The following is an 11,222-nucleotide window of genomic DNA, read 5'->3' as shown; positions in this document are numbered from 1 at the left end:
TCAGATATGATGTCGTAAGAGGCTCCTCACCGGGAACTTTCAGTCGCCCGAGATGGACCGAACCCATCGAACCACCGTTATGCGAGCGACTGAAGATATAAGAAGTGGAGATTGAGAAGGGGGGAGAGCCTCGTCGTCCCTCCTTGTCGGCTTCTTTTTTGAATATGGCTGCTGTTCCTCCCCAATCGCCGCCGCATCGAAAGACTAGTTTGTCCTCGGACGAGAAGTCTGCGCACCATATCCGTCCGCATACTCTGAGACTGAGGACAGCAACGACGCACACGCGAGGGTGTCCGTAGGATCGCGGCTATTTCGTCGTCTTTTGACCTCAAATCAAAATGCCTCCTTTTCTTTGGCGTATTTCTTGTTGCGTATGCTTACGGACTCGATGGTCAAACGCGTTACACATACCAGACCTACGCGACTAACGACTATGCCCAGCATTCACTCTTGGGCACGTTCAATACTGTCCGCGCCATCTGCGGCGCCGCTATCCAGCCTCCTTATGCGCGCGTCGCCGATCGTTTTGGTCGTTTAGAGCTCATCTTGTTCGCTACGACCTTTTACGTCTTTGGTACGATCCTCGTCGCAGCTTCCAATGGCGTACGGATGTTCGTGACTGGCCAGTTGTTCTACCAAATTGGGTACACGGGGCTTATGCTCCTCATCGAAGTCCTGATTGCAGACCTTACCGGTTTGAAGGACCGCGTTCTTTTCTCATATATCCCTGCGCTACCATTCATTATCAATACATGGGTATCCGGCGACCTCGCTTCCGCGGTCCTCCTCCATGCCGGTTGGAGATGGGGTATTGGGATGTGGTGCATCATTCTTCCTGTATGCGCTGCTCCTGTCGCTGGTTCGGTCATATATGCTCGTTATCGCGCCAAGCGCGAAGGGAAGCTCGTTCCCAAGTCGGTACCAAATAAACGCAGCTTCGTCGAATCTTTTATCGAGTTGACCTGGGAACTTGATGTCATCGGCATGATTTTGCTCGCTGCTATGCTCTCTCTTGTTCTTCTCCCGCTTACCCTCGCTGCTGGTACCAAGGATACATGGAAGAGTGCGCATATTATTGTTATGCTCGTTATCGGCGTCGTGGTTTGCGTTCCTGCGTTCTTTATTTGGGAGATCAAGTTTGCCAAGTACCCTGCTGTTCCCTTTGACCAGTTCACCAACCGTACGATCCTCGCGGGTATGATCGTCGCTGTTGGCCTTAACATGTCATGGTACCTCCAGGGCGATTTTCTCTACACTGTACTGGCCGTATCATTCGACGAGAGCGTGGTCTCGGCTACTCGCATTACTTCGCTCTACTCCTTTACCTCTGTGTTAGTGGGCGCAGCCGCTGGACTCGTCATTCGCAAGTCCGATACATCAAGCCATTTGTCGTTGCCGGCACACTCATTTTCATCCTTGCCATGGGCCTCCTGATCAAGTTCCGCGACGGTAGTGCAGGAACGCCGGGAATGATTGGTGCTCAAATAGTGCTCGGTTTCGGCGGTGGTTTGTTCCCTTACCCCACCCAGGCGCTCGTCCAGGCTGCTTCAAGCCACGAACAAATGGCGACCATGACCGCGCTGTACCTTTCGTTCTATCAGATCGGGTCGGCGTTGGGTAATGCGATCTCTACCGCTATCTGGACCCAAACACTTCCCAAGAAACTGGCGCAGCGCTTGGGCGATGCGACGGCTGCTGCTAGCGTCTATGCATCTCCTCTCACCTATATCGCCTCCCACCCGGTCGGGACACCTGAGAGAACTGCAGTGATCGCCGCGTACAGTGATGTTCAGAGATACTTGGCCATCACAGGTCTCTGTCTTTCGCTTATTGTGTTTGTTGCTTCTCTGTTCTTGAGGAACTACAAGGTCGATGAGAGGCAGAGTTTGTCCGAGGAGGAGAGGTTGGGCCACAAGGCTCCTGAAAATACGACCGCTTAGATTTTGATGTATTTCAATGGTGATTTATTTAGCATTTGGTTTTATCTGGTCTGAATATCTTGTGGATGCGTGGCTACTGTTAGGAAATGATAATGATTTCAATATCAATAGGCTTGTTAAAAGTAGCTGGAACGTACAGATTCTTCGTTTATAAATTTGGGAATATTTCAATATAAATAGGTACCTTTTGACTACTTACAAACGCGGTGCATGGTTAATTGGGTTGAAAAACGCGTGGAATGTGTCATGATATCGTGGTGGGTGTGAATCATCAAGCCCACGGCGTAAAACACAGGTTTTCTATGACTGCGGACGGGAAATCGGATGCTTCTAGATGTGTAAGCTTATCTATGGACTCGGCTGTCGTCTTGAACGCAGTTCGAGAATGAGCCAAAAGATCTCGTGCCTCGAGGCAGGCCGCTCACGTGACCTTGTTTACTGATCGGTTAGCCACGGCTAGCTCGGCATTAAGGGTCCCCGGCGACTCGCTCCCAAAGTGCTAACCTTATTTCCTCCTAGAAGAAAACCCACCATGGAGTGCGGGGGTGGAGCGAAACTAATCTGGAGCTCGAGCCTTTGCAATTGGTACTTTTACTTCAGACCCGGGGAACTGGGGAGAGCTTGCGCGGACGAGTGCCAAGTAGTACCGATGCCAACCCTGAGGAATCTTGGCCGGTCTGGTCGGTTGCCGCGTGGATAGCGAATGTTTCTCACTTGGGAAGTATAAACAGGTCTGCGAGAATCATTCTCTCCTTCACGAACCAGACGATCGACCCCTCTTGGCTGGTCCAATACGAGCTTTCTCTCCCATCTAGACATCTTTTCCCAATAGACGACATATTTACCACTCGTTACGACCTCAATGAAACCAACTATCGTTCTCGCACTCGCAGCTCTTGCGATACCTTCAGCAGCTCAATCGCTCAATGTAGTGGATTCCTTTATGCGGGATTTGAGTATATCGTTCCGTGCGCTTTCTAGCTCTCACCCACGCCGTGCCTTCCATCGCCGCATACCCGGCCAGCTTGTCAAGCGATGCATTCGTCCAAGCAACGGATATCCTGGTGGGGGCAATTCCACATCGATAACGGGTTCTTCAACCACTCGTTCGTCGACGAGTACTCGCACATCTACGAGTGGTTCCACAAGCCCTACTACAACTCGAGCTTCGACTACATCGGCCCCCAGCTCCCCTAGCTCTAGCTCTAGCCCGACCTCGACCTCGACTTCGACCTCCACAGCCACATCCTCAGCTGCTACCCCAAGCTCCACTTGGAGGCTTCAGCAAAGAATGGAAGGCAGCAATTTTTTCGACCAATGGGACTTTTGGTCAGCGAGCGACCCCACAAATGGTGTGTTTCAACTATAATTCATTTATGTCTTCTCAGAGCTTATTTATCGCCCAGGCGCCGTCGACTATCAGAGCCGAGAAAATGCCCAGAATGCTGGACTTATCGAGATCACATCCGAAGGACACGCTATAATGCGTATAGAGAATACGACACAGGTCACTGGTAATCGTAGATCTGTTCGAATCTCATCAAAGTATATTATGAATGGCGGTCTTGCTATCCTCGATGCGGTCCACATGCCTCATGGATGTGGTACTTGGCCCGCTTGGTGGACAACCGACGTGCCGAATTGGCCTCATAACGGTGAAATAGATATCGTTGAAGGTGTGAATGGTTATGTTCGGAACCAGGCATCCTTGCACACGGCCGTCGGATGCACTATATCCAATGACTATGGATCCACTGGCACCTTGGCTGCTTCAACAAATTGTGCTGCAGAAGAAACGGGCAACATGGGGTGTGGGCAACTCAGTACCCAGTCCAACAGCTACGGCAAACCTTTCAACGACAATGGGGGCGGTGCGTATGCCCGTAAGTTAAATATTTCCTAGCCTATGCTTTCGGGAAACTGACACATTACAGTGTTGTGGCAATCTACCGGTGTATCCGTGTACTTTTTCCCTCGTAATGCTATCCCGTCGGACATCACCTCCGAAGCACCTCAGCCTTCAACTTGGGGCACACCTTCTGGCAACTGGCCCAGCACACCTGTGACCCCGCAACGTATTTGAAGAACCACCAAATCATATTTACGTCTACGATCTGGTAAGTAAAGGCTTTTATGTTGTAACTGTATACGGGGTCTGATAATTCTGTCAGTGGCGACTGGGCAGGTTCTGTAGGGTCCTGGACGGCAGCTGGGGCTGGCGGCCAAACGGAGAGCTGCTCAGCTTCTACGGGTGTCAGCAACTGCCTCGATTACATACGGAACAATGGCGCTGCTTTCACAGATGCGTGTAAGCTCCAAGTCCCACATGATTTATTACCTCGATTGATAGTCTTTTCTCTGTAGATTGGGAGGTCAAGAGCGTCAAGGTTTATACTACATGAATTATCCCTGGAATGACCTATGCATATATTATCGATTCGTTCAGAGTTTCCTTTTTGGGTCGTTGGCTGGTTTCATTGGTGCCCATGTTAGATTTTCGTATCGCTCTCTCTTACTCGTTCAGCCTAACTTGCCCTGTGATCTATACGATCCACCCTATCTATTGTATCAAATAACCTGTAACTCATTATCTATGTCGCCTCCTGGAGTCAGTTATGCCGGATGCGCTCTCCAATTGAATATATGTAATGAACAAAAGCAATGGTGTGATGTCTGATCATGTTTAGAGAATGATTTAGCTCTAGAAATCTTCTCCAATTTCCTCATTGCATCCCTGTTCCCAAGTCCGAGGCCAAGCCCCACTTGCAGAACAGATTGCCTGTCGCTGCTGCGATCTCAGTGGGTCCGTTATCCCTAAGTCTCTCCATGACACGTCTCGCAACCTCTACCGCACTGCTCGGCATGCCACCGAGTTGGGCGACTCGTAACCCGTGGCTCTCCCTATTAACGCCTGGTTGTAGCCTATGAGAGTAAGTAAACTCGTCTGTGATCGAGTCGCCGGTCGAGGTGATATCGGTGCAAAAGAAGGATATATGCGGGCGGGCGCAGTGGGGCGTGATAACTGATTCGAGTGATTGCATGTTCGGATTTCCGGGTGGCTGCACCGCAGAGTCAGTCAGAGTCTCGTAGTATCCAAGCATATCGCGACTTCGTGAAAATGTGTCGCAAACATGGCTCGGCATCGATTTTTAGAGTGCAAATGATGTGCGTTGCAAAAGCGATAGCCAGCCCGTCTCTCACTGTTGTCCCACGCCCGACTTCGTCCATAATAACCAGCGAACGCTCAGTAGCCCTGCGGAGAATCTCGCCTGCCTCGAGCATTTCAACCATAAACGTACTTCGGTCACGGAATAGGTCATCACGAGCTCCAATCCTTGAAAACACGCGATCGACGACGCCGATTTCCGCATAGTCAGCGGGTACAAAAGAACCAGTCTGAGCGAGAATTGCGATAAGTGCAGATTGCCGTAGGACAGTGGATTTTCCGGCCTATATTAAGGCCAGACAAAATTGGGTGGAGCGGGCGGAATAGTAGCGTGATCTGTGAGTTTAGAGGAAGGAATGTGGTGCATATAGACTACACTTGCCATGTTTGGTCCAGTAATCACCATAAGTCGAGAGTCAGGTCCTAGATTCACCGTATTGGGTGTAAACACTCGGCCCGAGTTGAGTAGCCGATTTCAACAGCGGATGCCGCGCATTGACGGTGAGAAAGTTTAAGCTGCGGAATCGCAACATAAATATATGCGCGTTTAAATAGAAACATTTGCAAACCTATCGTTCACTACTGGCCTGACAAAGTTCATCTGCGCAGCAAGTTCTGCGAATCCTACTGTGACATCGATTTCGTCAATAATTCGTGCGTTTCGGCGCAATGCGACTGCGCAACTGGCTACCTGGAATTCGTGCTGCAATAAGTTGAATGAGCTCATATTCCCAACGTAAAGGACATACCTCCGCTCGAAGTGACTCGAGAGCATTTCGCTCGGCCTGAAGGATGGCAGCTTGACACTCGGTAATTTCCGTACCAAGTTGCTCCAGGGCTTCATAAATGATAGGTTCTCGGTACGATTCAAATAATAGAGCATTATACCTTGTGAAATAACTCTCAGTGCTTCCGCTTTTCGATAGAGGATAAACAATTCGTTATTCCGCAGTTTAGTTCCGTGTGTTCTAGTTTTAGCAACGTGGACGAATATTCCATGAGGAATCCTATCTTCAAGCTCAAAGTTGGTATACCTGAGTAATTGTAGCAAAATATACTTCATCTTAAAGGAAAGAGCTTACCATACTCGATTGAAGACCCCATTGCATCTCTTCTTGTTGATCTTTGAGTTTTTTGAGCCTCTTGTGGAGTTTTTTCATTCGGGGTTGAAGCTAGACTTTGTCAGTGTCGATAAAAATGCTCCAGCAACCCTCACTCAGGTTTAATGGACCAATTTTTAGACTCAACGTAATCACCTGGGGATTCGGGGAGCCCAACGGCTGGGGTTACTTTGGGAGGTGCCTCGGTCTCTCCTAGAAGTAAAGGTGTGACATGTACGGCCGTTCCAATCTTCTCTGCAAGTTGAGAAAGGTCTGATACCCTTCCTAATAGCAACCCTAAGCTATGAAACTGTCTTCATTCTCTGGGGCCGTTCTGCGATAGTGGTCTCAAACTGAAGGCGTGAAGTGGTATGAGCGTGCACTCCGATTGTTTCTGCAATGGCCAAGAGATCATCCGCATCCCCCCTCCCTAGAATCAACTTTTGGACAAGTCGGGTAGCATCCCCCATTTTCCGAAGCAGGGCTACAATATCTCGACGGAGATGAGGACGGGCATAAAAGAGGGCTACAAAGCTTGGCGTGCTCGGATTTCTTGAACTGATGTACTAGGACCACCTGGGGGAAGAATAAAAGTGTTATGTAGTTGATAACTCAGATACTCACATAACCACCTCGAAAGTAACCTTGAGCCTGAGCTTGTCACCGTACGTTTTACGACTGAAAGCAGGCTACCAACACTGCTCTCCCCTTGAGACCCTTTTTGTATTTCAAGCGCACGCACTGTATGCGCATCGATGTGCATCCGTGCATCCTCTTGAAAACGGACCGGTGTTGTAAGTTTTGGCATACTCTCTCGCAAATTGGCCTGAAGAAACGCGCTAATCAATCGTATCGCAAGAGTTTCCGCAGGGGAAAATACAGGAGTGGTTGGCATGTCTTCCAGGTCGAGTTCCGCGGCAGCATCCAACACTGTCACATTAGTGATATTATCCACGATCACGGGCGGAGTGCGCATCTCCAGGGAAGTAGCATCAAGTTCTTTAGCGGCATCGCAGTAGGCGACGCTGATCGTACTGTCCCCCAAAGCTCCATGAATGGGGTGGTCTACGTTTTCAGGCCCTTCTAGGAATTTATCCAGGACGATTTCACGAGGGTTGATCCTCGCCAGGTCGTCCCTTAGTTGGGTTGAATTCGAAAGTTGTGTAAGAATTCCCCTGTAGCAACGTCCATCCATGCGATTCCTATGTCATTAGAATCTGATTCGCCCGGTACTATGGCACAGACATAGTTGTTATCGTAGGGGTTAACAAACGATTCGTCGATCAACGTTCCTGGAGTAACAATCCGGACAACTCGTCGTTCGAAGGGGCTGGGCCCATACTTTTTTTTGGGTCCTGAGGTGCCCCAGGTTTTCGAAATTCCTCGCAAAGCGCAACGAATCGCTTTTCTGTCTGAACTAGGGTCTTGAGGTGTCTGTCGAGGTGAATGAGGGGGAAGCCTGCCATGTTTACTATTCGACCTCTGACGCCCCATCGGCGTTGAGCAAGCTTGATGTTAAGGAGCTTGGCCACTTCGGGAGCTTGATCAAAATACGATTCGTAGAATTGACCAACGCGGGTCAAGAGAATACAATGGGGGAATTTGGCGTGATTTTCGATAATCTCACGAGCCAACTTGGTCTTGGGCACTAGGTAACATCAGCCCAAGTGGCCGGCTATACCATTCTAAAGTAGCACATACGGTGTGATTTTGGAGTCTTCAGAACACCTTTCACTTTGGGCTCTTTCTTTGGACTTTCTGGCGCTTTGCGGCGCTGTCTAGTTTTTGGTAGGAGCTTATCCGCCTGGGATCGGCTCTCGGCTTTTGAAGAAGCTCCAGTGGATTTGGATTCTTTGGGTTTCCTCCGAACTCGAGTAGCTTAGTGTTCACTAAGTTCCTCGAGGCAGAGGTGAGATAAACTGTGCTCACTGGTGGACTTGGCTCTGGATTCTTCCACCAACCTTTCTTGAATTTCCTCCTCTTGGATTTCCTACCCAGATATCAGATGGCATGCACCAAGATCATTGCCTGGATATGGATATCTACTGACATTCCAAAGCTCTTCAGTAGTGTATATATGATTTGAGGTCGGTGTAGGAATGGCTGACGCCCGCATAGACCTCTGAGACAGAGAGATATTCCGAGACTTCCCATGGACCATAGTCGGGGTAACGTTATGGGCCTTGTAGCCTCTGGGAGGTATCACTCGTGTTCGTAGGACACATCTCATAGGGTAATAGCTCGGCAGAAGCGTTGGGACAGAGCTGGCCTCGTGGAGATTAGATTTGTGACAATTGTGATGGTATGAATTAATGCGTTCAAAGGTTAGCTTCAAAATATGCAAGCTAGTCCGAAACAAAGTGAGGTGGATGAGAGTGGCAATCCTGAACATCATTTTTGGTCACGTGAATTAATCTCAGATCTACACTCTTTCTTGGGTTTTAGCGTTGACAACTTTACATTTACTGTATTCAGAAGTGGGCCACCATGTCGTCATGTATTTTTCTGCAATAGCCAAGCACATTGTACCTTCAGATAGCGAGTAATTTCCCAGTGATGATCACAGATGTTCACTCGATCGCAACTATAAAATCTTCGTATTTTGAAGCAGAACGTCATCTATGCGGGTGTTCATCGTGCTGATCACTATATACTCTGTGTTGGAGACATAAATACGACCGATAAACCCTCGGCTTCGTGCAATTGGTATGTGGGATACAAACGCTAGCTAACAATTCGTTGGCATAATCTAGCGATTGGAGGAATGTGCCGTATTAGGTGGCTCCATGTATAGCCACCTCAAAGTAATCGAGCCCTTTGGCGCAAGGGATCCAGAATGCTTGTTTAGGATCGGGGCCTCGATTCCCTTCCTCATGAGACGATCATGTATGCACAGCGAAGTAGTTCATTCATTCAGAAAGAGCATTTTCAAGCGTATTTACAGACAAGTCTCAGCTGCCAGTGATGGGTCCATACCTTCAGGATCATGAAAATCAGCCATCATAGACCACCTCACGATCCACTGTCAGCTCTGATGGCCGTCATCCAACCTGAGGGACAGGTCCAGGACCGCAAGCCGATATACAAGCCATTAGGATTACCGAGCAGGCAGCCAACCCTCCCGGTATACCAACCCCAAAGACAAATAAGCCGACCCCGCTAGCGGTGGCGCAACAAACTACGTCGGCTGAAGAAACAATCGATGATTGATAACTAGTAGAGTCTCTCAGATAGCACTTACCGGCGACGCATACAATGTAGCACGCATCACTGGCGTGGGCAGAGAGGACGTTTAAAGATATGACTACGAAAGCAAGAGTAGAGGCGATGGGTAATTACATTTGGATATGGCAAAGTTGATGGACTTCAGTGGCATAAGGGGTTCAAAAGAGAATCGCTTTAGGTGGCTTGCGCAAGCCACACGTACATGTTTGGATAGGTTGGACCAGACTACTTCATTGCCTCATCATCTGGACTAATTGAATTCGGGCAGGGCGAGTCGGTTTGTGGTGAGCATAGAAACCAGTGCCATCGGTGGGCAAATAGTAAACTCTGAGCTATTGTTTAACTTGATCTATTTGGGTCGGTGGGTCCTATCAGCCCCATCTAGTACTCTTTACCATGTGGCTCTATAGCCGACTCAACTCGTCAAGCCAGTTCAAACACTGGGTTACCAACATCAAGTTAATAGGCTTTGGTTAATAAATATGAGCCTATTATAGGACAGCCTGCCTCATTTCATTCTAGTGAACCTTAGTATAAATAAGTGTTCCCTGCCGGCTCGCCGTTGAATTATAACCTATCGGAGAAAGTAAATTTAACGTCATTCAAGGATTTTAGCGCAAAGCTCGCCTTTCCCTCCAAGTTGCACTGCTCTCTCATCCGAGCTATTATTCCCTGGGGATCGTTTGTTTAAGAGCAACGAGATAGAAGCACCCTTTCGGTGAGAGTATGGACTACTCTAACAGTTAGGATAGCGTTTCATCTCAATCACGATAAACTCACGTCAACTCATCAAGTAACCTATTCGTCACCGCCATACCATCAAATCCACCTGCCCACGCCCCCGCGATGTCAGCTTGAGACTGAGCCATGATGGCCTCTTCTTCCTCGGTTGGTACATATGGTGGTTGAATATTAGAACGTCTATCTGACCGGATAGTCTGGGTTTGAGTGGCCTGACCAAATTGCAACTGCATCTAATGGGACCTGGAGCGTGACTGTTAGGTAGTTTAGTTATACGGCGAGTAGTGCGTACATTATTTTTTCTTCCAGTTGCCTCTGTGCAGTGAGCAGCTCGAGGGTTGATATCAGTCGTAATAAGCACTCTCAAATACGTATGTCAGCACGACAAGCAACAGATTTTGACGCATGCACGGGCTCACAGCATGGTTCATTTCCAAGAATGCGTCCAAGAAAGGCCGAAACGCATCCTGAGCCAGATCTAGTTGGATTAGCTCTGTAGTAGTTACTATAAGGTGTGCTCATACCCGATCTCGACGCAAACACTGGGCTTTAATGACCTTAAATGATCTGCATCATCCTCCAGGGCATCGAGGAGTAAGAAGGTATCCTCTGAAAGCATATAAATATCGAGTTCCGAATTAATGTTTCCGTGTTGGTACAGACCTGCTGGTTCGTATACGCGTATAAAATCATCCTTTGTCAAATGCGAGAGATCTGGAGTAGGAATCATCGAGGTGAGTTATCAGAAAAAGGTTAGTTTATTTTGTCAGCAAGCTCAAATCGGTCTTGTCCCTGAATATGAAATTGAATCCCCAAAGAATCCTCCTGCCTCTTCAGACAACAGGTTGTGTGTAATTTACTTCGAATTCGGACTTGACTCTGGTCTCGACGTTTGTGCCCCTGACTATTGCTCGTGTGAAGAGCGTAGGATTGGGAGAAAACTGAGGAGCGTCATTGAAGGTCATTGTGACGAGAGCAGGCGTAGAACTTGGGTTGGATTGATATCCCCAACGGATTTGCTCCCCACACGCCCCATCCATCCGCTCGTCC

At 48.6% G+C, this 11,222-nt stretch overlaps 4 protein-coding genes across 4 annotated transcripts; 2 read left to right on the top strand and 2 right to left on the bottom strand.

Annotated features, from left to right (window-relative positions):
• Positions 1-164: 164 nt before the first annotated feature.
• Positions 165-1,940, top strand: RhiXN_00431 (major facilitator superfamily transporter; the record flags this gene model as incomplete). The annotated part of the gene is made up of 3 exons (XM_043320250.1): positions 165-226; positions 300-1,335; positions 1,383-1,940. 3 exons carry the CDS (start codon positions 165-167, stop codon positions 1,938-1,940), a joined length of 1,656 nt encoding a protein of 551 aa, XP_043179262.1.
• Positions 1,941-2,802: 862 nt separating this feature from the next.
• Positions 2,803-4,023, top strand: RhiXN_00430 (glycoside hydrolase family 16 protein; the record flags this gene model as incomplete). Its single annotated transcript, XM_043320249.1, has 3 exons — positions 2,803-3,292; positions 3,347-3,823; positions 3,875-4,023. The coding sequence occupies 3 exons, from the start codon at positions 2,803-2,805 to the stop codon at positions 4,021-4,023; spliced, it is 1,116 nt and encodes a 371-aa protein (XP_043179261.1).
• Positions 4,024-4,663: 640 nt separating this feature from the next.
• On the bottom strand, positions 4,664-8,367 carry RhiXN_00429 (DNA mismatch repair protein MutS; the record flags this gene model as incomplete). The annotated part of the gene is made up of 12 exons (XM_043320248.1): positions 4,664-4,999; positions 5,142-5,390; positions 5,699-5,809; positions 5,856-5,944; positions 5,995-6,124; positions 6,189-6,278; positions 6,949-7,381; positions 7,480-7,640; positions 7,694-7,854; positions 7,908-8,084; positions 8,136-8,196; positions 8,257-8,367. 12 exons carry the CDS (start codon positions 8,365-8,367, stop codon positions 4,664-4,666), a joined length of 2,109 nt encoding a protein of 702 aa, XP_043179260.1.
• A 1,662-nt stretch (positions 8,368-10,029) lies between these two features.
• RhiXN_00428 (S-adenosyl-L-methionine-dependent methyltransferase) lies at positions 10,030-10,902 on the bottom strand (the record flags this gene model as incomplete). The annotated part of the gene is made up of 5 exons (XM_043320247.1): positions 10,030-10,162; positions 10,212-10,405; positions 10,465-10,532; positions 10,592-10,650; positions 10,697-10,902. The coding sequence occupies 5 exons, from the start codon at positions 10,900-10,902 to the stop codon at positions 10,030-10,032; spliced, it is 660 nt and encodes a 219-aa protein (XP_043179259.1).
• Positions 10,903-11,222: the final 320 nt, after the last annotated feature.

This window comes from Rhizoctonia solani, chromosome 4 (genome assembly GCF_016906535.1).
Source record: "Rhizoctonia solani chromosome 4, complete sequence".
NCBI lineage: Eukaryota > Fungi > Basidiomycota > Agaricomycetes > Cantharellales > Ceratobasidiaceae > Rhizoctonia > Rhizoctonia solani.
This window is presented reverse-complemented; position numbering and strand designations above follow the sequence as displayed.